General features: G+C 40.3%; 2 protein-coding genes across 2 annotated transcripts in view; both read right to left on the reverse strand.

Moving 5' to 3' along the window:
- The window catches only part of mtcl1 (microtubule crosslinking factor 1), a 78,425-nt gene extending 65,797 nt beyond the window's left edge, over positions 1 to 12,628 (reverse strand). The window contains 3 exon segments of the mRNA XM_025900049.1: positions 4,681 to 4,839; positions 5,558 to 5,782; positions 11,258 to 12,628. Of these exon segments, the coding sequence (XP_025755834.1) occupies positions 4,681 to 4,839; positions 5,558 to 5,782; positions 11,258 to 12,091 (1,218 nt within the window). The 5' untranslated portion in view covers positions 12,092 to 12,628.
- Positions 12,629 to 12,886: 258 nt separating this feature from the next.
- rab12 (RAB12, member RAS oncogene family) lies at positions 12,887 to 23,733 on the reverse strand. Its single transcript, XM_003448457.5, has 6 exons — positions 23,339 to 23,733; positions 22,128 to 22,188; positions 18,557 to 18,695; positions 18,065 to 18,154; positions 17,452 to 17,556; positions 12,887 to 15,997 (listed from the first exon to the last, which is right to left on the reverse strand). The coding sequence occupies exons 1-6, from the start codon at positions 23,565 to 23,567 to the stop codon at positions 15,890 to 15,892; spliced, it is 732 nt and encodes a 243-aa protein (XP_003448505.1). The 5' UTR covers positions 23,568 to 23,733; the 3' UTR covers positions 12,887 to 15,889.
- Positions 23,734 to 24,268: the final 535 nt, after the last annotated feature.

The following is a 24,268-nucleotide window of genomic DNA, read 5'->3' on the forward strand; positions in this document are numbered from 1 at the left end:
CCAGTTATTGTGGCTCTTTCATAGTTAAAAACCAGCAGAGTTGTGTTGCAGTTAGTTATTAAAACACACAAAACAGAAGCTTGCTCATGAGCACAGGTGACTCTATGCATCCACAAGCACTTAAAGCAAATCAGCCTTTTGAATACAACCCTCATCGAACAGATTGCATCATGTAAACAATTTAACTCAAGTACATTCTGCCTGCAATCCTCCTGCACATGCTCTTCGTTTTAATGTATATTTCGGGTGACATACCCTTTTCCATTTCCCAAAAATGGCAGCTTCCAATCTCAAATGATCCTCAGCAGAGGTTTTTCTTTAATAAAGAAAAAAGAGTAACAAAATAATGATAGATGCTTACACTCACAGAGCTTCTCAAACATTTGCCGAAGAGATAAGATAGCTGTTAAGGAAGACGAGTGTCTGAGATATTTATCACTTTTAGCCATATTAATATTACATCACTGGAGCCAAAATCTCAGATGCAATAATCAATTAGACTGAAAAAAAAGAAAGTGGCCAGTGTGAAATTAATTTGGGCTGTTTGACAGACCAGAAAGGCTTTTTTGAAACATCACATCAGGGTCTGGGATCAAGTGATTAGAGATTCTTATTTCCAGATATATTCTGTCTTTTTTAGGGCTTCGCTATGACTCGATTAAATCAAAATTAATATAGTAAGCCCTACTAATAGTGCCTTTATTTGGTCAAGTTCCTTTTTAGATATGTCCTCCACTCAAATTCATTAAGACGATGAATAATCCACAGATACCTGCTGTGAACAGCTTTTATTAGAACTCCTTCAGCAGACACTACAAAATCACACTTAAATGCTTTCTGCCAATTCCAAAAGAAGCCTCATTTTACCAGCATAACCCTCAATGAGACTTTATTGATCACTGCTCTCATGACATCTGATGTCAAGTTAATGCTTCAATACGAAAATATCTGACGGGCAACATGCCTGGGAGTCACTGAGGGGGAAAACCACCGCACAAAGGATTATCCTTTGGCCGTAATGAAAGATGAGTTTATCACAGCGAAGCGGGAACTGCAAATAAATCACCTGATGCTCATGTTCTGCGTGTTGGCATTTCATTAGTTCCATTTCATTACACACATCAGTGGGCCTTTCTTCAAATGTCAGAATGAAAAATCTCCCAACTGATCACTGTTCGCCTTCGTGCTGACCAGCAACGAGACTATAATTTAAAGTGAAGAAGATCCCGTCAGGCAGCTCTGCTAAACTGTTTGATATCAGGGCCGAAAGCTGTTGTTATAGCGCACGCACACGTGGCCTGTGGCCGTCTGCTTACAGCCATCCCCTACCTCTCTGTCTTTTTCTCCCTCGCTCTCCCCTCCCATCTGAGCATACGGAAACATGCCAGGCTGTTTTATAACAGCCCTTCTTGTTGGATTAATTCATGCTGGGGTGCCAATCTCTGGGCCAGCGTCACATTGTGCAGCCTCCAATAGCCAAGAACAGGCGCAGGGACATGAGGACTTGGGTTTTAAAGGGCAGAGATGCACAAACTGTTGGAGATTAGCTGACCTTTAGCAATGCAGTGAAAAATTCAAACAGATTTTTTTTTTCATAATACTTTTTCAAAACAAATTGAGGATTAATGTGTATAAATATAACATATGCCTAACATCAGAAAAACTATTGGCAAATAAGATAACATCTACTGATGGCGGTGGCTGGATTTTAAGCTGTTAAATGTACACACGCAGAGTGAGGAAGAAAACAGTTGATTTTGATTTTTAACATGTCATTTTACATGCAGAATATTATATCAATGTTTGCATTTCACTGAGGTTTTTAGGGAAACGTGTCAAACATGAGGTTTGTAGCACGGCTCTGTAGATCTCCTTGTATAAAAGCCAAATTCAGGTACAGAAACAAAGATGTTTACTCTCAGATTACACAATACATCTCGGTATCTTTTACGCAAGCACAAGAACTTTAATTAAACTAGATAAATTAATATAAAATGCGATGTCATAGGTCATATTTAAAACCAGCTGATTTATCAGTTTTCAGGAAAGTTGCATTTTTCTTTCACATCCCACAAAAAATGGGAGTTCTTAGTCTCGACTGGTTGGTTTGTTTGTACTATTGTGTAACTTTGGTGTTTATAGAATAGCCCAGCAACTCCTGCTTTCATAAATACTTGTATGGTTACTAAAAGAAGCTTAATGTAACAGATCATCACACAGACTCACACACCAATGGACACATCAGAGGCAACGTGCGGTTCACTATCTTTACCAAGGATACTTCAATACACAGGCTGGAGGAGGCAGGGATCCAGCCAATGCTCTATGGATTAGTAGCCATCTCTGCTCTTATTTAGAGTAAATTTTATGTGTATAAAGATTAAAATCTAACTCTTAATTTCTGAAGAGTTCTTTGGAATAGATGGTTATAATGAACTTGAGCTGGACTGGTTTTTTTGTTTTTTGATCGGCAGTATGATTTTATTTGAGAAGCCCACGTTAAGGTGCTTTGTTCATGCAGTGGTGCTCGTCAGCATTTAAAATGTATGTTAGCATTCAACACTAGTGATAAAGGAGCTGAAAAGATATCCTAAGAAAACTAATGGGGCTGACTCATACAAACTAGAACAAAACTCAAAGCAGTGTTGGATTTTGTGCTTCTTTTTTTCTTCTGTAAATTGCGTCACGGTACACCTGAGTCATGGTTTACAAGGTGTAATTAAATCTGAAAGGGAAATGAAGAACTCCTCAATCCAGTTGAGCTACATTCTTATCAGTAAGTGTGTTGCTCCTTTCTTATCTATGGCCGATGTTATCTCTGTGACTGAGCAGCTCTGAGAGCAAAGGGCAGTTTCTTAGATTCAGTTGCTGAAACTGATCGCCAAATAAACTGCGTGTAAACGCTCTAATAATTTCCTGAAATGGTTATCCTCTCTGCATTTTGAATTTTAAAGCAATCAAAAGACTTTATGTGAGCCCACGGACAAAGAAATGTGGATACCAACTCTGAACACATTTGGGGGTGCTGTATTATAAAAGAGCCAGAGACGGTTTATGTTTTTCTGGGACAAAGCTCGGGGGAAAACACAAAAAATCATTTGGAGCAGCCGCTGTCTCAGCCTTTCTACTTACTACTCCCTCCACTCCTCCTCTTTGAACAAGACAGTCTGTGTCATCTTATGCTCATACATGTATGCATCGTCCCACCACCACCGAGCACCGTGCTGCATAAAACTGCACTGAGCCACAGTTACAGAGTTATACAGCACGCCATGCATTACAGATATCTGAAAAATGTCAAAAGAACAATGTGCAGCTTCCTCACACTGCACTCTCGCTCTTTCCCAATAACTTTCTTTTAAAAGGTTATCAGGATTACAGCAACAAGAGTTGCGTTGACTGCATTAGCACATCCATAGTAGACATGAATTCTGCCCCTCGGTCAGTTCCTGATAAGCTGTCTTTGAAAACAGCGATGTTGCGAGCACTGACAGTTAAGGTCAGAAACATCTTTAGAATATAGATTCTGAACCAGTGGTAGACCTTTCTGAAGGGTACGCAGAAGCATGCAAAGTCTTACGGAGACAATGTGGCATGAGCTTAAAATCAAAGCATCTTCAGCAGCGCACATAACGACAGGAAACGAGAAACAGTGTCATCCAGCTGCCAAAAGAAAGCTACGTCTCCAGACTGACCGCTCTGGTATTAGCCTAGTTTTTTCTTTGTTGGCAGATGGCATGTTACCTCCTGTTGTCAGAATCGATTAGTCTAAGCAACTGAAGCTGAGCAGCACTGAGAATAGCTTCTGCTCATCTCGTTACCTGTGAGATGGCCTTACTTCACAGATACTCCTCCGCTGAGGGAAACAGTGATATTGAAGTATAAAAAAAAGCCTAAATTATACTGATACAGCAGCAAAAACACAAAATTAAAATGTTTAAAGAACATGGGTAAATTGGGAGTGTGGGTACACTGCAGTTAAAGTGGGAGTGTACTTCCTAGCACCTAAAGAAGCATGACTTTCCATGATGCAGATTCACCACTAAACTAGAAAAACAGAGCTTAGACATTACTTGGAATTTCCTCTCTGACTTCATAGCTATCACATACCTTCAGTTTAGTTCGTCTGAAGCACATAACATCTAGAACAAAATGTTAGGTACTGATTCTTGGGATGTAGCCATTCATCATGTGCCAAACCGTGTAGTGGAAAATGCCATCAAGGTCAAAATGTCTAAACTAAGAGAAGCACGAGAAGCAAGACATCTGGTTTTGACAAGCTCTTTCATTGTTTATTGTTATGAAGTGAAGAAAAATGTTGGCTAAAAGAAGTCGCTGAACCTCTTTCCTAATTCACATTTATGGGAAACTACTTGTTCACACACCTGAGCTGTGAGTGGGAGGCGTTTTTTGGCCTTATTTTTGAGTAATACAGCGAAAGTAATGTGTTCACACAGCCTGATGCGAGTGTTTTAGAAAAGCTTCTGCACTTAAAATACAAAATGATTTCACTGCAGTGACCCTCCTGCTGATCAGGTCAGTGATCACCATTCATCTGAAACATGGACACATTAACCAAAATTCCTCCTTGTTTATATGTGGAAATCCATATTTAGAGGCTGTTAATTTACAACAAACCTACAAACTAAACTCTCAACTACTGCATTGTTATTCTCTGACCTCTTTGGTCCTCTCCAGCTCGTTGGCCAGTGCCTGTTTGGCAATCTCCACCTCGATGATCTTTTGTCTGAGCAGCTCGTTCTCGTCCTCAGCTCTGCTGCGTTTGTCCTCCACGATCTCCAGCTCGTTGTGCAAACGTACCGATACATCTTTGGCCACCTAAGGTCACACGGTCCCGAAAAGTTCAAACAAAATGCACGTGTAAATATGTTAATTAAGGTGCTCCTCTATTGAGTTACATCCTAACACATCCTAACACAAATTATTATATAATTTGCTGCCCTATAGGAAAAACTTTCTTTATCATTACTATTAATAAACTGACAGATTAGTTGATAATGACAATGATTATTAGTTTCTCTCTTAAATCAGTCTTGTGACACTATCAGTCATTGAACTATTTCAGTTTCCACTTGGACTTCTTGGACTTAAATCTCGCCCTCTAGGGAGGTGCAGGTCCACTGTGAAAATAATGAAGCAAAGCTAAGGTAAGGTATATGAGTTTTTTTGGTAAAACAAACACTGACCTTTAAGTAAAATTAAATGTTGTGCTTTTTTTATTGCTATTGATTGATTAAAAATATAGAGCATGGCGGTTGAACTTTTTTCAGCTTCCCAAATTTTAAAATGCCAGAAAAAGACATAATGGCTAAGAGTCATAATGTTTCCACACTGAAAAGCTGCTGCGAAGAAACTTACAGCTCAGTTTATTCATTATCCTAAAGATAAAAATCTCTGATTTTAGGATTCTTCATAACATTGGCGTTATGTGTGAACACATGCAATACTTTGGCATGACAGAATGTCAGTGTAAATGTATTGAGTGATGACAGGTGTTACTGCGGTCACTGACAAATACACAGAGAAGCTCGCAGACCTTCAGATCCTGCTCCAGACTACGCAGCAGCTCTCCGTCCACGTGTCCGGTCTGAGCGACCCGTAGGCTCTTCTGCTCTGCCTTTCGCAGGCGGTATTGCAGGATTCGGCAGTTTTTATTAGAGCGGTCCAGGTCCCTCCGCAGCTCCTGTACTTGGTAGACCTCCTCCTCCAGATAGCTGTCTCGCACCTCCTCCATCTCAGCCCGCAGCTCGTCCACTTCATCCTGAGAACGACAAAGGAAAACAGAGGCCGACTATGTTAATAATGCACATAAATAATACTGATATGATTTGAGTGCTCATTTAGAGTAGAAAAGCAGAAAAACGCTATATGAATACCGATCCATTCACCATTTACCAGATGCTTGCTTTTACTGAATTAAAATGCCAAAAAGCACCAAAAATCACTTTCAAAGAAAAAAAAATAGCCTTGATGTTTCTTTCCAAAAATTATAACCTGGTTACTTAAGAGAAAAAAACAAAAACAAAAATGCCTCTCATGGTTTGTTATGGGACTGGCATGGTGGTTTGGTGGCTAGCACCAACACCTCACAGCAAGAAGGTCCTGAGTTAGGATCCAGCTCAGGCCAGCTGGGGCTTTTTGTGTGGAGCATGCATGTTCTCCCTGGGTACTCCCGCTTCCTCCCACAGTCCAAAGGCATGCATGGTGATTCTAAATTGGCCATGCATGTGAATGTTTGTTTGTCTCTATGCGTACAGGCTGGTGATGTATCCAGGGTGTACCCCGTCTCACACCCTGTGACAGCTGGAACAGGCTCCAGCACAACTGCAATGCTGAATTGGAAAGTTAGACGTACTCCTGAGTTTCTAAAAATGTATCCATTATTCCATTTTCTTAATCACTTATCCTATTCAGGGTCGGGAGGGAGCTATCCCACCTGTGATGGGGCTCCTGGACAGATTGCCATTGTATTGCAAGACTAACACATCAAGACAGACAATGATTTGCACTCATATTCACAAATATGACCACTTTAGAATTAGCTGAACCCAGCATGCATGTCTTTGGGAAGAAGCTGGAGAGAGCCCACACAGGCACAGTGAGAACATAGAAAGTCCTCACCTAAAGATGTGTATGAACCCAGGATTTCCATGATGTGAGGAACACAATAACTTCCAGTTTAGCATGCATGTGAGCAGCCTGCTGTAAAGACCCAGCTTGACTCTGCATGACTGTCTGCTCAGCTGTGATGCTGCTCTGTTACATGTGCTGCAGACAGTGCTGAGTAAACCAGTTAGAGTCACTCCAGCAGACAAACAATATGATCAAACCCTTTCGAAACCAACCTAAAGCTCTTTTTCTGCATCATTTTGTTAAACCAGTACCAGACAACATGCACGCCAATAGGAGTACATCTGCGATACAGCAATAAATACATAAATCTGGCACAAGTTGTGACGCTGAAATGTAAAACTACAGATCTAAGCTCCTCTACATTATATAACACCCATTAAACCTGCAATATGCTGACAGTATTGTATTATCCAGAGGAGGGACTAGAATTTACAATTTATCCTACACAGTGGCAAACAAAAGACTATGGGGGCTTTTTGTTTTAATCGTCTCAAAATATTGTATTTTTGTTGGCTATAAATTAACCACCAACACATGTAAGAAAATTGCAAAATATTCAGTCTCAGATGAGCAAGAAAATACTATTAAATTTCAAAGCATTCTTTAAGCTAGATTTCAATAATAAGTCATTTTTTCCCCTCAGACGGCATCTCGGAACAAAATAAGAGAATTCATCTTCTTGGACTTAAAAAAAACAGAAAGTTCAGACAAGACAGCTGAAATATCCAATTAGAGAATGGTCACAAAAAATAATTTGGTTTATTTTTCCGTTGACCAGAGTCTTGGAGTAATAAAAACATAAGTGGAACATTCGACAAAACCACCAATGAAAATGGAAATTGTTGGTTCTTCTCATTACTCTACAAAAAGACGACGTTTTACAGCTACACTTATTTTAGTCCTAAACTATCAATTTTTAATGGTGTGTGATACAAATATATAAAAAAGGCGATACAGTATGCGGTAATATACGGTGGTAGATTACACTAATACTTTTATATGATTACATGAGTTCCAGTAATGCAGGTACTCTGAGGGCTGATGATGTAACATTACTAGTTGGTTCTAAGCATCTTATCTTTGGATTGGATGCATTCATATTCTCCAGCTCCTATCAACGTAACATCGCAGTCTGGAAAAAGGGAGATTTATCTGCAGTACCGGCACTACTGAGGTTTGTTTGGTGACCACTGAGTTTGCCTCCCATCTCGACGAATCAGTTTGTTCTGTAGATTTCCACTGAGACGTTTCATCCTAGGACTTAACCGCCACTAGATGAAAAGACAATTGAACGCAGAAAAAAAGAGAGGGAGGGGATGAGTGTGTCAATTAATGAAAACTAAATCTATCCTCATTTGGATTGGAAAAGCACACAGTCAATTGTTATACGAGGAGGGCCCCGGAGGAAGCAGCTAATGACCTCGTACGGGGTCGAGCCAATCGATGGTCAGGTTAAAAGAGTCAGAAGCAAGGCAACATCTTGGGAGCAGGTGTATAATCGCTGATGTTTATGAAGGGTGTGCATGCTGGGTCACCACCACTGCTTATTCTTCTCTTTGAAGGGTGGTTATTTTGAATTATCAGCTGCTTTAAGAAAGCTGGAGATGTTTGTTCTGACTGTATTCACGATCAGTGAAGACCTGAAACAGATGATTTTACTATCAGTTTACCTGCCAATTATTTTATTTGTAATTGATTTATTGTTCAATCCAGAAAGCTGGAGACAAATTTGAACACTGACTATTAGGGCTGGGCTATATCATACCGTTCACGTTAATACTGGTGTAATTTTGGGCAACGATAGGAAAATGAAATATCGCGATAGAATATGGGTAAAACGCGCATGCGCAGTGCCTATGTCTACATACACACAGGCGGCGACGCAGAATGAGAAGAGCGAAAGTGGATCGTTAAATGAAACGGATGAACCAGAATTGGTTTGTAAAAATGCTGCAACTTCAGTGGTGTGGAACTGGTTTAGCTTTCGTCCGTCAGATACACAACAAAGCACTATTTTTGGTAGAGCATGCTAGCGGGCCGTCGTTATTACCGTGTTGTTTGGAAAATACGGCACACTTAAAATCAATCCTTTGATTTCTCTGAAAATCGACAGTGTCCCTTATAATCCCGTGTGCCTTATGTATGAATTCTGGTTGTGTTTACTGACCTCGAAACGATTTTATGTGGTACACGGCGCACGAAAATCTGTCAAATGTTTTAGTATGACTTTGCTAAGCTACTAAGCCGCCCCGCTTGATGGATTGTCGGAGCATTACGGCTATCGTAGGCAGGCGCCTCGCGGAGTGATACGTACTGTGCTTCAACATAATATTACTGTATTGTGTGTGTATAACCTCTTTTTAAGTTTTGTGGATATTATACATGGTTATGATGAGGATATGTCGGCCAATTTCCACTGGAAATGCCTTTTGGTTAAACTGTCAGCAAGGAATTTGCACTGTTACATTTTTATATAACTTTGATGCACATAAAAAACAGCTGCTTGTTTAAGTGAAAATACATTGATGGGGTTTTTTGCACTAATAAAGTTGTGGAGTTGTAAAGTATTTTATCTAGTGTCAATTATATCATCAGTTATATCGTTATCGCAAATTTTCAAATGTATATTGTGATAAATATTTTTGGTCATATCGCCCTGCTCTACTGACTATCATCATTTTTAGCATGCTTTGTCAAATCAGTAATCCAGAACACTAATGTAATCGATTTACATAAAAGTTAACATGAAAGAGAGTGGAACTAAAACAATAAGACAACTGACTGACTGACTGACAGACCAAACAAACAGCAACAACACTGATTTTTCATGATGTTAAAGTTGAAATTTGAGTAAATTTTTTAAAGAAAAATAACTATATTTTTATACTATATAAAAATGTACATTTTTATATGCTTATAAACATTTGAAATACTTATGGATGGGCTGAAAGTAATAATAAACTAATAATAGACCAAACAAGTAATTTATCTTTCCAGAAGTGCCAATCAGATAATTAGATAATACTCATAATAATAAGATAATCTATAAAAGGTTCCAGCTATTCTTCTTCTCATAACAGATATATTTTGTAATTAACTTTGAATTAACAAAAAAAAAAAAAAGCTCATGAAAAGGTTTAAAAAAAACAGAATTTTTTTTTTAATCTTGTCAACTTTCCAAAATCAAATAATATTAAACGGGGTAGAAAAACAGCAAACCGCCACATTTATGCTGGAAAAACAACAATCAGATCGCTGGCTGATTAATTTGCTCTTAATTAACAATTAATCACAGCAGCTCTAATTTAAAAAAAACTCTTTTGTCTTTTGGTAGTAATATAATCTTATATAAATACGGTATAAACAGACAGATTTAATCAAATATCGCTCCCCTATCTCCTTTCACCCCAAGCAAAACAGCCGAATCATCAGAAATAATAAATTCCCAAGATTCCCAAGAAAAATAAATATGTTGAACTTTTTTTCCATGAGGATAAGATGCAGCAGAGATGAGGGCTCCCATACATTTTCGGGCCATGGGGGCTGGGGGGTCGTAAAGGACCTCAGAGACCCAGCTGGCAGGCTGACAGCCAAGCAGGAGGGTGTTTGAACCCGACACACATGGGACATCTGACTGTTATCAAGTCCTGTGGGATAAAGCCATTACAGCCAGAGCCAGTAAAGCTGATTAACTCTCTTGTGTCTCCACCGAGCCAGAGAGAGACGCAGACATGCGTGATCAACTTTGAAATAATACTCTCATCAGTAACATGCAAATAAACCTTGAATTAAAAAAAAAAAAAAAAGCTGCAAGAGTGTATGCCGCATTAACTGTTTGCCTCCCCCTCCCCAAATTATGTGGATAACCTACTTAAAGGGGGGAGGGGATTCTGCGTATAAACAGGTCCGCTGAAGTTGTAAACAAAGCATTATAAACGTACACCCTCTTAAAAATTCAGGTTTCTTTCTTTCTTTCTTTCTTTTTTTTTAAAGGAAGAAGAAAACTCTGGGTTAGACCAACACACACATGCATTCGTTTGTCATTCAGTTATGTTGTGAACACAGCTCCAAAAAGTTAAGAAATAGCAGAAATAAGATCTGCACCGCATCGGATTACAGTCTGTTCACATCATTACGCGCACACACAGATGTACTTATGTGTGTCCCAAATGCAACAGAGTGGAAAATGGATGTTGAGACTTTCTGTCAAAACAGACTTTGGTGATTTGACAACAACAATATGAAACACCTAAATTTTAAAGGGCATACTAGGATAAAAACCACTATCAACGTGATCCTATTGATAAAGGTCAAACCAGCAGGGAATCCCGGGAAGGTTAAAAAAATATGAGTGATGACATGATGATGTATGGAGAGCGGGGATTTCGTGGGGATCACAGCTGTGCAAGGGGAAATGTTTTAGGATTGTAATTATGCTTTTAATTAGTGAGCAGGTGGAAGTTCAAGGACACTTAAAAAGAACCCATAGATGTCCTGTGACGGGACCGGTTTGGATTGGATAGCTGCTCTGGATAAATTGTGGAAAAATGCACAAAAAAATCCCATGATTATTCTGTAACTTGTTGAAATCAGGCTGTCATACCTTGAGGTAGTCGTTTTCCGATCTCAAGTCCTCAATTTCCCGTAGCAGGTCCTCCTCGGTTGCTTGCTTGGTGCTTGGCAGTTTGGATTGTGCGCTTGCGGAGGGTTTCTCCTGCTTGTGTTTCTCTCCGTGCGAGCCCGGAGCGAGCTGAGCCTGAGACATGCTTCCCTTGGCGGCGGAAGCCTCGGTTGTGCGCGGCGGGGCAGCAGCTGTGGATCCGGTAGCTTCTGCTCCCAGCTGATCCCGGTCACTGGAGCCGGTACCAGACTCGGCGTCGCTACTAGCGGCTGGTGCCAGCCTCTGCTCATCCGACAGCGGCTCGGACGGGCAGTCTGACAGGTCTGAGCTGCTGTCGGTCTGGCTGACTCGGCCGAGAGGCGCTCCGGTCGGTACCCGGATCGGGGATCCATGGCTGAGAGGGCCCGGGGAACCAGAGGCTAGTTTTCCCTTCTTGCCTTTGGCGAGGATCGGACTGCTGGTGCAGTCCGGCTTGATGCTGGCGGGTTTGGGCTCAGCTGCAGCATGCTGTGGCACCTTGCTGGGCTTTTTCGCGACGGCAGACTTAGTGTTACTTTTTGCCGTGGCTGCTTTCTCCTTGGCTCCGGCTGGGGTGCGTCTGGAGCTGCGGTTCAGGTGGGCTAAGGGCACTGTGGCAGACTGCTGCTGCTTGCTTAGTTTGGGGGATTTCGGTATGATGGCAGGTGGTTTGGCGCCGCGGGTGTGCACGTCTTTCAGGAAAGGTCTGGCCGGTGAAGGCGCTCGGTTCAGTCGCTTCTTCTCCAACTGGTGGTTCTGCGGTTTGGTGTCGCTGCCAGAGCCATTGGAGCTCTCCATTATACACCGACACCGGCAGCAGGAGGCTGATGACGGAAACGATCAATCCACAGCGCCGCGGAAAATCTCTGACATGCGAAAGCAGAATAACAGCCAGGTTTCTCTACCTTCTTCTTCTTCGTCGTCGGGTTGGGGATGCGCATCCTGCGCTGCGCTGGGTGTTTGTATGATTACTCCATCCTGAGTGTGTTCACCAGGGTGTCATTGTAGTCCCTTTGGAGGAAACGCTGCAATAAACAGGGATTACTGGGACGGATGGGATGACAGACAGGTTGCATCTGCAGACAGGCTTGTAAGACTCAAGTTGGAAAGAAAGGATTAAGTCACACACGCCTCTTCTCCTCTTACACACTCCGGGTTTCCACTCCTCACTTCCACCGGGCTCGGTATGTTAGACTCCGGTGTCTCTCACCCCTTCTCACTCCTTCCAATCTGACATCAAAAATCTGCAATCGCTGCGGCGAGGCACGACGCCCGTGATTTTCTCCTGGGCGCATGCGCCGCCGCTGCTGCTGCTGCTTCACAAGCACCCAAGCACACCCCTTGTTTTCTCCGGGACCAGGCGGGACCAGGTCTGACACGCTCTGGTGCGCATGTCCTAATGGCACGCACACTATTGGCTATTGAACACCTTCACGCGAGGAGCAAAGATGACCAATAAGTCTCCACGTTTATAATCCTCAGTATTAAATAAAACATCACTTTTTATAGCATCTTGGACGACATTTGGAAGTTCCCAGACCCCAAATTTAACAGAACAGAGACAGTCAAATAAATCAAGACCATAATCTGGTAATAAATATAGACATCTTTAATTGTATTTCATTAGTTCAAGAATGCCACAAGTTATAAATACCATAAATCTGCTTTAAACATGCCAAAACCTCTCAAAAACAGGTTTAATACAAAGTACAGTCTTCCATCTTAAAAGATACACATTTCAAACAAAAGCACTTTTTTAATGTATATTTTAAACACTGAGTAGTAAAGTAAGGCTTGGGCTATTAAAACAGAGACCACAGGGTTAGTGCGAAATGCAAAAAGTCAAAGGAAGAGGGACAAATCAAATGTTTCCTTCCAAAAAACTCAAGAAATTCTCACCTAACGTTTCAAAACACAACCTTTAAAACCCCAAATTTTCTGATAATTTGTATTCAAAGGTCGTTTTGCTGGCTGATGATCTTATTGCAAGATGTGCTTGGATGACGGAGACGGTGTCATTAGCAAAGGCATCGCATTTTCAACATCTCCATTTTGGGATGAACGTTTTCATTTGTTAGAATACATAATGTGCCATTTTATTACCACAAAAGCTCGACTTTAACATAAAAATTCAATCTAAAAACAACAACAAAACAAGAAAAAATTAACTAAAGTCATTCCTTTTGAATCGGTTCATTTGAGCAGTTTTCCTCACCCTCAGACTCGAGCTTTTACTGCAACATCAAACGAAACACAAACACAGCGCTACACTTGAAGTCATTTAGGAAACAAAGATGGAAGAATTAAAGTGGACCTATTATGCTTCTCCACATCTCAATCAGTCACATTGTGGTGATGCTTGCTCACAAATTGAACTGACTCAAAATTTTAAATCAGTGTATGTGCAATGAGTCAAGTTTAGGCTTCAGACTACTCTGAATATTCACTTTCAGACAGTTTTTTTTTTTTTTTTTTAAAAACACAGTTTTATTGCTGAGATTTGAATGTGACCGGAGCAATGAAATGCAATATCTTGTTTATGAGATATTACACAGAAACTTCACCCATCTGTCATTCAAGCCTTGTGATTGTGAGGGGCAACCAATCAGAATATTTTGGATTAAAGCAGGGGTGTCAAACATGCAGCCTGAGGCCCAGAATGGGCCAGGCAAAGACTCCCATCCAGCCCAATGGACGGCTTTGGAACATCTTAAGGTTCCTATAAAGGTTTCTATGATTTGAATGAATAAATTATGTTTTTTCTGTAATTTTACATATTTATTTATTTATGCTGACAGATTTCATCCACTTACTGCAAAATGTCTTCATCGTGTAGAAACTCTGATGTACTGTTGACACTTGTTTTTCTTAGATTAAATGGCATTAAAGGTGTAGTTAAACATCTTTACACTGATGGAGAGAGGAGTTCTGCTGGTCAGGCACAGTTCAAACCAAAGTGGGCAGTATGTGGCCCACCTTGTAAAATTAGTTTGACATCCCAGGCTCAAAGTGAGGGGTATGGGAGCTTAAACAACTTGTTTCAGATGATGGATTAACCGAGGGTCTTCACTGAAGCCCAGTATAAGTGAATCATGCTAAGCTACTCTAGTAGAGTCCAAGAATACAAATATGAAAATAGCATAATAGGTCCCCTTTAAAGGATTTAATCATACACAGGATGGCTTAGATTATATGCACTGCCTAGTATTTCTGAAAATGTGGGAGTAACAGATAATCCACACACTGGTCCGTAACAAACTGCCAAATCAAAATCAAAAGAAAAAAAAAAATGCAAATGACCATTTTAAGCATTTTTTTTTTTTTTTTTTTTTTTTTTTTTTTAAAGAACTCAAAGCCAATCGAGCCGCTAGCACAACAGATAGGAACCAACCAAAGATTCCTGAGTCATTCAAATACTAATCAAACCTTCCTGCACTTTTCCCTCCAAAAGGGAAACACGTGTTTTGTCTCTAACCTGTATCTGAATTCAAAGGAAAAGACAAAGCACAAATATTAGTAACAAAAACACAACAAAGGCTGACCCATATGCCAGTGTACTATCTTCTCTGATATACCGGCCACAAACACAGGGAGAATTCCTTTGTACAAAGACGAATCCCTCAAAGACTACACTACCCATCTCTCCTTGTGTCCCGATCGGGTGTGGAAGAGTTCCGAGCGGCAGTGCCGAGGCCAGATCGATCTTTATTAGTGCTAAACTACAAGTCGTGTACTTTCCTTTTCTGCATGTCAGCTTAACTAGTGAAGATGGATTGTAGTGCAAAACATTACAATTTATACACATTTGAAACGAGCTGTTCCAGCCATTTTAATACTATTAAGGCAAAGCAATATAAACTGATATGATATCACCACCACACAACCCCTGCTGCTGGCCACAACCACCTGCACCACGTCCAGTCATTACAGAAACACACTATATTTACACCGTGTGCTTTTGTTTACCTTGAGCCACTTTGAAACCATACATATTAACGAGCACACAAAAGTACACTAAAACTATGTACCTGCAGCCTCAAGAGTCTAAACGAAGCAGGGAAGCCGTGAGATGTTGTCATCCCTTTTCTGTGAGCTAGTAAATGCAGAGATAACAGACCCAACTCAGACAATGTTAAACTTGGCGTGATGATAAAGGACTACCGGAAGCATCAACTTGTAAGGCCCTCAGTAATCGCCCTCAGCAAAAACAAAGCAAAAAAAAAAAAAAAGTGCAACTGCTACCAGAGGACTCTCTACCTGGAAGGCACCTGCGGGGCACAACTAGCCTAACCATCTGAGCAATGAGGTAGTCTGGGTCAAATGTTGACAAAAAGGTGGAAGGAAGTGGGTGATTCATCAGGCCTAAGTGTTAGTGTGAAGCAGGTCATAGTGTACAGTTACAAAACAGGAGAATAATCAAAGGAAGATAACACTGCTTGTTTAAAGAGTCCATGCATTTCAGCAGCAGTCACCGATTCCAAAGTGCTGCTGTGTGCTGCCCCCCAGTGGCCAGATTGGTACTCTGCATGTGTGAGCTCTGTGTGTGTATGTTTGTGTGTGTGCACGCATAGGTAGGGTGGGGGACCACTCCGACTCTCAGCAACAGCGCATGCGAGGAGGGGGCAACTCCGGTGGCACTTCCGGTTCAGGCTGCAGAGACAGGACACTGTTGGAAAGCTCCTTGTTGGTAACTTCCAGAGGCATCTGTTGGATCACAGACAAAGTGACATCAGCAGTCGCCAAACAGAGTGTGACAAGCAACACTGTCAACAGATAGATTAAAACCAAAAAAAAGACTAAAGTAATAAAACAATAAGATGGAAAAGAATCAGATTTCTTTGATAATTTTCCTGTGAGTGTATTAGGCAAGTTTTTAAACAGCTCTTCCATCATCTAAGTAGGCGAAACAAGGCAAAAAGCAAACACGTGACAAGACAAATGTCAATTCAAATTTAATAGGCCACTAAGTGAAGGGTGCGTTTACACAAGTCACTCCCACACATGTCCTGCAGCACCTAGCTTTAATGGACACTGAACAGCTGCAAACACAGACAAGTGATCACTCATGTTACAGTTCTCTGAAGTAGAGGTAATATGCAAATGCATATTTGGTGCTTTGTAGCATCTCTGCAGCAGAGTATGTATATATGTAGTGTGTTTAAAAAAAAAAACTGGCAGACATGCAGATGTGTGCAGAGTGATCTGATTTTGTAATTTGGACCTGAGCGGACTCCCACATACGTACATAAGTAGAAAATATCACACCCGCATAAAAATGAGAACACATATATCAAGCGCAGTCAGTCTTCAATGTTCCCATTCCCCAGTACAAAGTCTACATGATGCCCAGTTGAATCAATAATGAGAACAGCACAGATAATAAACCGGTGATTTGGAGTGGACGTCACGTGTAATGACTCCTGCACTTTCTACCCAGGCAGCATCCTCTCCTGAACCTCACAGAATACTTCCAGCAGAGAGATCGCATTTGAAGCAAATCATCTCCTGCTGTGTGCTACGATTGAAAAAGGGCACCTTCGCAAACATTAAGACATGAAGGCATGATTTTATGGACACTATCTGGAGTTCATGTGTGAAAACAGTTGGTTTGGTTCAGATCAAACAAATTTTGGACGTGTTCCATGCACTTTGGTTCCAAGCACACTGCGGTGTAGCCTTTTTGGTGTATTAATGCACAACTGAGAAAGCAGATATAATATTAGTATGAATGGAAGAGCTGAAAAACAATAAAATCAATGTGATGATGTCAACTGTCAAGATAGTCATCTGTATCTGAAGATATGAAATATGTTTAATGAGTTAATGTAAATCAATTAGACTCAAAACCATCAAAATATATGTATCATTTTTACACTACTTGACTTAGCTGATAAATTACTTCTGTATGATAGAAAAGAAATAAGTATTTCAGTAGTGAATATCCTGCTATCAGTCACCAGAATCGGAGCCCCTCTACATGAGTTTGGTTACGCTATACGATGACATCACCAAAAATGTGTAGTAAATGTTTTATGTGTTGATCTACATGACTTCACGTTTACCCGTCTACTTTCATTCATAAAAACTCAGAGTGAACCAAAATGAACCAAACAATGGATACATTGTGTAAAATGTATTTCAGGCACATTTAACCTTACCTTGCTAAGAATGTCGTCCACAAGCTTCAGGAAGATTTCATCCACATTAAAATTATCCTTCGCACTGGCTTCGCAGAAGCGCATTCCACTTATTCGAGAGGCAAACTATAAAACAAGTGAAATAAAACGAGCTTGGGGTTAGTGTCGGCATGGAAACCCAAACTCAATCCACAGGAGCAGAAATTAAACCGGAGAAAGCTCCAAACACTCTTCACACACTTGATTCACTGGCATATTATTAATTCAGTTTTTAGTGTGAAGTACTTACCTTTCAAACAATGTGCATTACTGATGTTTTGTTCTTTTTTGTTATCAGTGCATTTACTGTTTGGCCTGTTTTATCTAATCTTAGATGCTTAGACTATTCAGATTTGTAAAACACTGGTGGCTGCCAGTACAACCCCTCAGCGTCCTGGTAGTTCCACCAGTGGTATCAATTTCAAAATCTTATGTCACCTTTTTCTCAAGTTGTTGGACTCACAAATTTGTGTGTCCGGCCCACCTGCCCGGCTGGACAATGACAGTAACCCTATTAGCCTTTTGCAGCTGACGGGTAAAACCTGAAGGTGTGGTGCAGTAATAAGACCGTGAAGGACTTTGCTGTTGAACCTACCCTCTCTCCTTGTTGCCTGGAGATGATGCGATCAGTCTCACAGTCCAGCTTGTTCCCGACCAGCAGAAGCTCTGCTTCCTCTGAGGCATACTGATGGAAAACAGACCAGAGCAGACACAAGTCAGGAAATCACCAGCCTACCGTCTCACAAAAGTCTAATCAGATTACTGCAGTTAAATCTTCATCATATCATATCACAGACAGGAAAATTCACAGTAAAAAGACACATATTCCCACATATGGATTTTCAAATACTTATAGTATTATTCAGCACAAATCATTTGAACTGAGGGGCAACACCAAGGCCTGGTTTTTGATCAGTCCCAGTTTGAATTTGTCCCCTTTATAGAAAAAGGCAGAACTGTAGGATAAATATCATGGAATAAATGGATAAACTAAATTCATGTTTCATTTTATAAGAGAAAAGGGTGGAGCTCTAATAAAAAGAAAGAAAAACATACACATGTCCTGACATTTTGGACTTTAGTTTACCTTGTCAATCATTTTCATCCACTTGGGAAGGTCCTCAAAGGTCTCCTGTTTTGTGATATCATACACAAGCACAATTCCCTTGGCTCCTCTGTAGTATGCTGATGTGATGCTATTGAACCTCTCCTGGCCTGCGGTGTCCCTGAAAGAGATCACACATTATAAAAACTCAATCATGTGAGAACAGAGTAACCCATAGTTTTTTGATTGTGTTTTCCATTAATTAAATCTGATTAATAGGTAACTGTTTTTAAAGACAATGCATAAAAGTGTATGAACATGTAATTTCTGTGGTAATTCAGCAGAAATGTTACATCATAAATTAGTATAAGAATTTGTCATTTATTGAAATAGTAGACATACTATTGGTTTTAAAACACTGAATCACTGTCTAAAGCTTCACATCGTCATCTATTAAACTAAACAGAAAAACACACCACTGAAGAGTTTTGTTCCAAAATGACACTTTTAGACTTTGAAAGAAGATGAGATAAAGTCAACATTTAAACTGTAGCAATATTAGCTATTACGGGTTATTAAATCCGCACGCACTTTATAATGACTGTGTTGCATTTTGGAAGGCAACTCTTCAGTTTCATATTTAATTTGAAATATGACCACACTCGGCTGATCATCCGAGTCTGGACTGGCAGCATGACGAGCAGTTTGAGCCACACTCACAGTGCAGTGTTACTGTACTTCCAGCCAGATAGTCTCTCCCTTTCCCCCTGTGAGTCACAGTCAGGCTTATGAGCAGAAGAGCAGACAGAGACAGCAGCACAATGGCAGGGTTAGGTAAGGTTGGGCGTGGCAGTGTTGGAGCTAGATGTGAGCAGTGCAACATGAGAAACATACACACAGTGATACTCCTCGTCTGACAGGTGGAGGACAGGCAGAGGTGTGAAGGGAGGATGTGCTGCGGTGATGGTGGATGGGAGCAAGACAGATATGTATGGAAATAAGAGATAGAGCTCCCACATTTTAACCAAGCATCGTCACACGCTTGCATGTAATAAGTCTGTAACTGAAGCAGCTCTTCAGCTGTTGGACACCAAGTGTTTTCAAAATGAAATTAGAGCCTAACTGAAGTCACAAGACGGCAACAGGATAACAGTATCAAATAACATCTTGTCACTAATTGACTGGGATATGAGACAATATGAGACTGATTTAAGATTTCACTGCATACATCTGTGATTTCTGCAAAGAGCACATTACATTTAGCCATTTAGTGCGAGTATTAAGCTGCAACAGCACAGTATGTAACATTTGTAAAGTCACTGTATGGTTAAAGCTAATTATTCACTGATACTAAACACAGTCTAATATGTACCACTAACTGACTGATAATGCTATTACCAATTATTTTATTAACAAACAGGGATGTAACAAACCTCCAGATGTATAGTTTTGGTTCATGCTTCAGTTTTCCTTTAGAGCAGATAAACAACAAAAAGCTGGAATAACCACTAACCTCAGAACTCCACCACGAAGCAGGATTTGGTGCTTAAGTGACTTCAGGCTTAACCCTGGGTTTTCAGTTTTACATCGCCATGGTAACTAATACATCTACACGTACGCACACGTGACCTGCGCCATAGCAGATCACGTCCAAGACAAAAGGTCAGCATAAAACCTAGCGACCAAGCAATCGTCTGGAAAAGCCCTTGCACCTCAGTGTGCAGATAGCAAGAAGATCTACAGTTTTTATTCAGAATACACAGATCCTTACAGATACTTTTATTCCTCGCTCGTTTGCTTGCTTCCATTTACCGTTATTCTAAGCCTGAAGCCTCGTAATATTAACTTTACATGCAATTTGCATTTTTCCCTAATATCGTAGTTTGGTTTTCTGTTTTTTTTTTAATACATTGGAATATAATATGACTGTCATTCTCTGGGTTGGCCATATGAAGCCAATTTGTTTTTTCCTTGTGAATACAGTCAGTTTGACTGGGAAACCCAGAGTTGACTTGTCAAGTTGATAACAACCCTGGTGGATTGCCTGTGATAGGGTACGATACAATTTTGCAGGCATTTTCATTACGTGAGGAAAAAAAGGTCTTCTGCTACAGTAAGCCCAAATATTATAAAAACCTAATGAAGTGTAGTCTGCATTACATTTCTTATATTATTAGTACCAGGATCTGTGGATAAAAATATTTCAATCTGGGTATGTCACCAAGGAGCTTCATCAGAAAATATTTTGAACACATAAGGTCATGCTGTGCTTACTAACCACAAAGAGCTGCTGGTGTACTGGCCAAGGTGAGACCTCACTGACGTCACTCTCAACCACTGATAATAAAGTACACTTATTGCAACCCACTGATGGGGTATGGACAGAATCACTACTATGCTAAGAATAGCATTTGCTCTGTTTTGGTTTTTACCATTTTAACCACACAACTATTATAACATTTTAATTAGGAGGAGGAAGGCGTACAAAGGTTCTAAGCATTTTTTCATCCCCTATGTGTTTATAGGCCACTAGTGCATGTCATTAACTTTTTGTCTACTCTCCTCTGTAGTTGGTGTTAACTCTTGACTATTGTGCATGGTCTTTCTTTGCGTTCTTTTACCCTTTACCCCTAGATTGGTGATAGTAGATGACCCTGAGCTACTGTTAAAAGGGAGGGTTTTTTCTCCTCCCACCATCAACAAGTGCTTGGTTAATAGGGGATCATTTAAAAGATAGTCTCACTACCTTACAATATAACATTGAAACAACTGTGGTTCTTAGTTGGTGCTACATAAAATAAACTGAAATAAATTGAGAAAAGAAGATTGTCGGTACTGGAAAATACTTTATTTGCTTCTGTTGATGCATTTCCAACCTGGCTACCGTGTACCCCGCCTCTCACCCTATGATAGCTGGTATAGGCTCCAGCCCTCTAAATAGGATAAGTTAAAACAGGGATGCATGGATGGTTGTTTTGTGGGGTAGTGCAGGAACAGATCATGCAGGAGCTTTGACAAACGACACCCACTCAGTGTAAATTCACAAGACAATTTCCTGCTTTATTCTCACATGGTCTCTCAGTTCTCCTAGGTCAGATCTGACAGATTCAGACACGACTCCACCGAGTCTTGACTACATAATTTCACAGCTCATAGGTGCAACCTTTAGGAAAGTAGAACCGTTTAATGTTTTTAGATAGCCAAGTTAGGTCAAATGCATTCACACAAATTTAGTAGTAACTGCTTAGTTGTTAGGCAAAAAGAGCACACCAGCACCTCCAGATACTCAAGATATCAGTAAAGAAATAGTGATGAGATATTCCTAGTAACAACAGCAGTACCTGATATAAACAAGCAATCTGAAACCTCAGACAGCATGGTGAGTAATAATGATGTTGTTTACATGATGATGTTTAAAAGTAAGATTCCCATTGGAGACACTGGAAATCTGTACAAAATCATGTTGACATGGAGAAACATGCAAAAAACACAGCTGGAATACACCCAGTAAGCCAAACAGCAGCTTTTGTTAGTGAAGCCTGCATGCTGATAGGACGGACAGAGAGACAGAGGACATGCAACAGGCAGGAAAGTAAAGGAACTGGTCACTTACCATATCTGTAGTCTAATCTTCTTCCCTCTCAACTCAACCGTCTTGATTTTGAAGTCAACTCCTATGAGGGAACCAAAACATGTGAACAGAGGCAAATATAAGCAATTCCTTTGTTGCTTTGCCTTTATGTTTAGCTAAATAGCTAACACGGTATCCAGTAAACATATTTTTAAGTTCAAGACTCTGCCCACAAGTTCTAGTGTTAGTAGATTTAATAGATGTGGAGGACTCACTGAGTCAGCCACAAAACAATACAAGCCACATTGCATCACCCAGCTCGTCTGAGGCAACTTTTTCAGACAGGCTGGGAGACTGTAAAACTATTCCCTCTGTGGTACCTAATCAAAGAAGCATGTTATTAGTGACACATCTCACACAATTTATGAGCTGTGTCAGGGAATGACAGGGCACAAAATGGAGCTCTGCTATAGCAGCTGCTTCTGTTAGACTATTTTGGGACTGGACACTATGGCTGGCTGCCGGACTGGTCATAGGACTGTTTACCCAGCTGAATGTATAAACAGATCTCATGTATATTTTTAATCTGCAAACACGACTGGCAATTTGTCACAAGGCAATCTCGTGTTCAGTAAGTAAACATACCAGTGGTCAAATAATCAAATAATTAAAGAATGTGTTTTTATGTAGAAATATGCAACATGTTAGTTCTCTGTGTAGAGATACATCAGTAAAATCAAGGTGGTATTGGATAAGACTACTTCCTGGTTAACATAACCAAAACAGGCTAACTAGAAGTAAACATAGTAATTCAGACCCATAATACCTATAATATAATATTCTGCAAATATTATCAGAACAGTAATAAAGTACAATTATTCATTCGTATTTAATTAATAAAAACGCTGTCCTTTAGCAGAAGTCTAAAATCTCTACATGCAAACGTTAAAAAAAGCTTAAGGAAACCTAGTTCATGTGATTGAAGTCAAAGGAAATGCTATTGTTACTTCAGTCACCATGGTCAACTGGCTAAGATACTGTTATCAACATACCTAGCGGGCTACAGCTAGCATTAGAAATAAAGTTTAGTCGCTATGCCAGTGAACTTGGAGGATTTATGGTCACTGGGCGCACCCCACAGTAGTTTAAGCATTTCTCCTCGAGTATTTAGCCGGAGCCGTTCTACATGTTTTAGCTGATTAAATGAAAAGTTGTCAAAAAAAACTAAACCTTTTAATGCCTTCTGTCCTCACCTACGGTTGACTTGCAAGCTTCGCAGAAAGTGTCGTCGGTAAATCTTTCCATGAGACTTGTTTTACCAACACCACGAGAGCCAATAATGATAATCTGAAGTTTGAAATCAGCGGGTCTGGGAGGCATCTTCCTGCGGCGTGACTGAGCCCCCAGAGCGGGGGACGAGTTCGCGGAGCCCCCGCCGCCACCGCCGGCGGCCCTCCGTGGAATATCATACCTCGGATCCATTAGTAATCCCACATTTGTGACTATAAGACGAACAGACAAATAACCCTAACCGGTTATAGAAGCAACACAAGCCGGTATCTCTAACTTTCTTTTGTCTCTGATGAAGTTTGCGAAAGTTTGTCAGTCGCAGACAGTTGTTGTTGTTCAGCCATTAGAGACCGGGGCCACCGTGATGTCATTTCCGCTTCCGGTGGCTATGATTTCCATTTTTATACATTTTTTTAAAATTATAAACAGAGACCGTTTAATCACTTGTAATCAGAATGAATTACTTTTACATGTTTTTTTGATTTATTAAACGTTTTCAATAAAAAAAGGAACCAAATATTAGGCCTGCATGTAGAGAGACCTACTAGGTCTGCATGTTACAAAGAATGGGATCTTGAATAAGAGTTCTGGTAAAAAACAAACAAACAAACAAACAAACAAACAAAAAAACAGGGCACATTCTCTTATAATGTCAATTATAAGAGGATGTCAATTATATCAATTATAAGATTTCAGTGCATAATCTGGTCCTTATTAGGTCTTACAATTGGGTAAATAAAGCCTCAGAAGAATTACAAAACATGACATATTATACCCTGTAATTATTTATTTAACAAAAATTAAGTCAAAATATAGAGGTTACATGGTAAAAATAAATACACCCTCCCTTCCCCCAAAAGAATTAAGAGGGTAAGTAGAGGTCAGATCCTGGT

The sequence above is a fragment of the Oreochromis niloticus genome, linkage group LG18, assembly GCF_001858045.2.
Source record: "Oreochromis niloticus isolate F11D_XX linkage group LG18, O_niloticus_UMD_NMBU, whole genome shotgun sequence".
NCBI lineage: Eukaryota > Metazoa > Chordata > Actinopteri > Cichliformes > Cichlidae > Oreochromis > Oreochromis niloticus.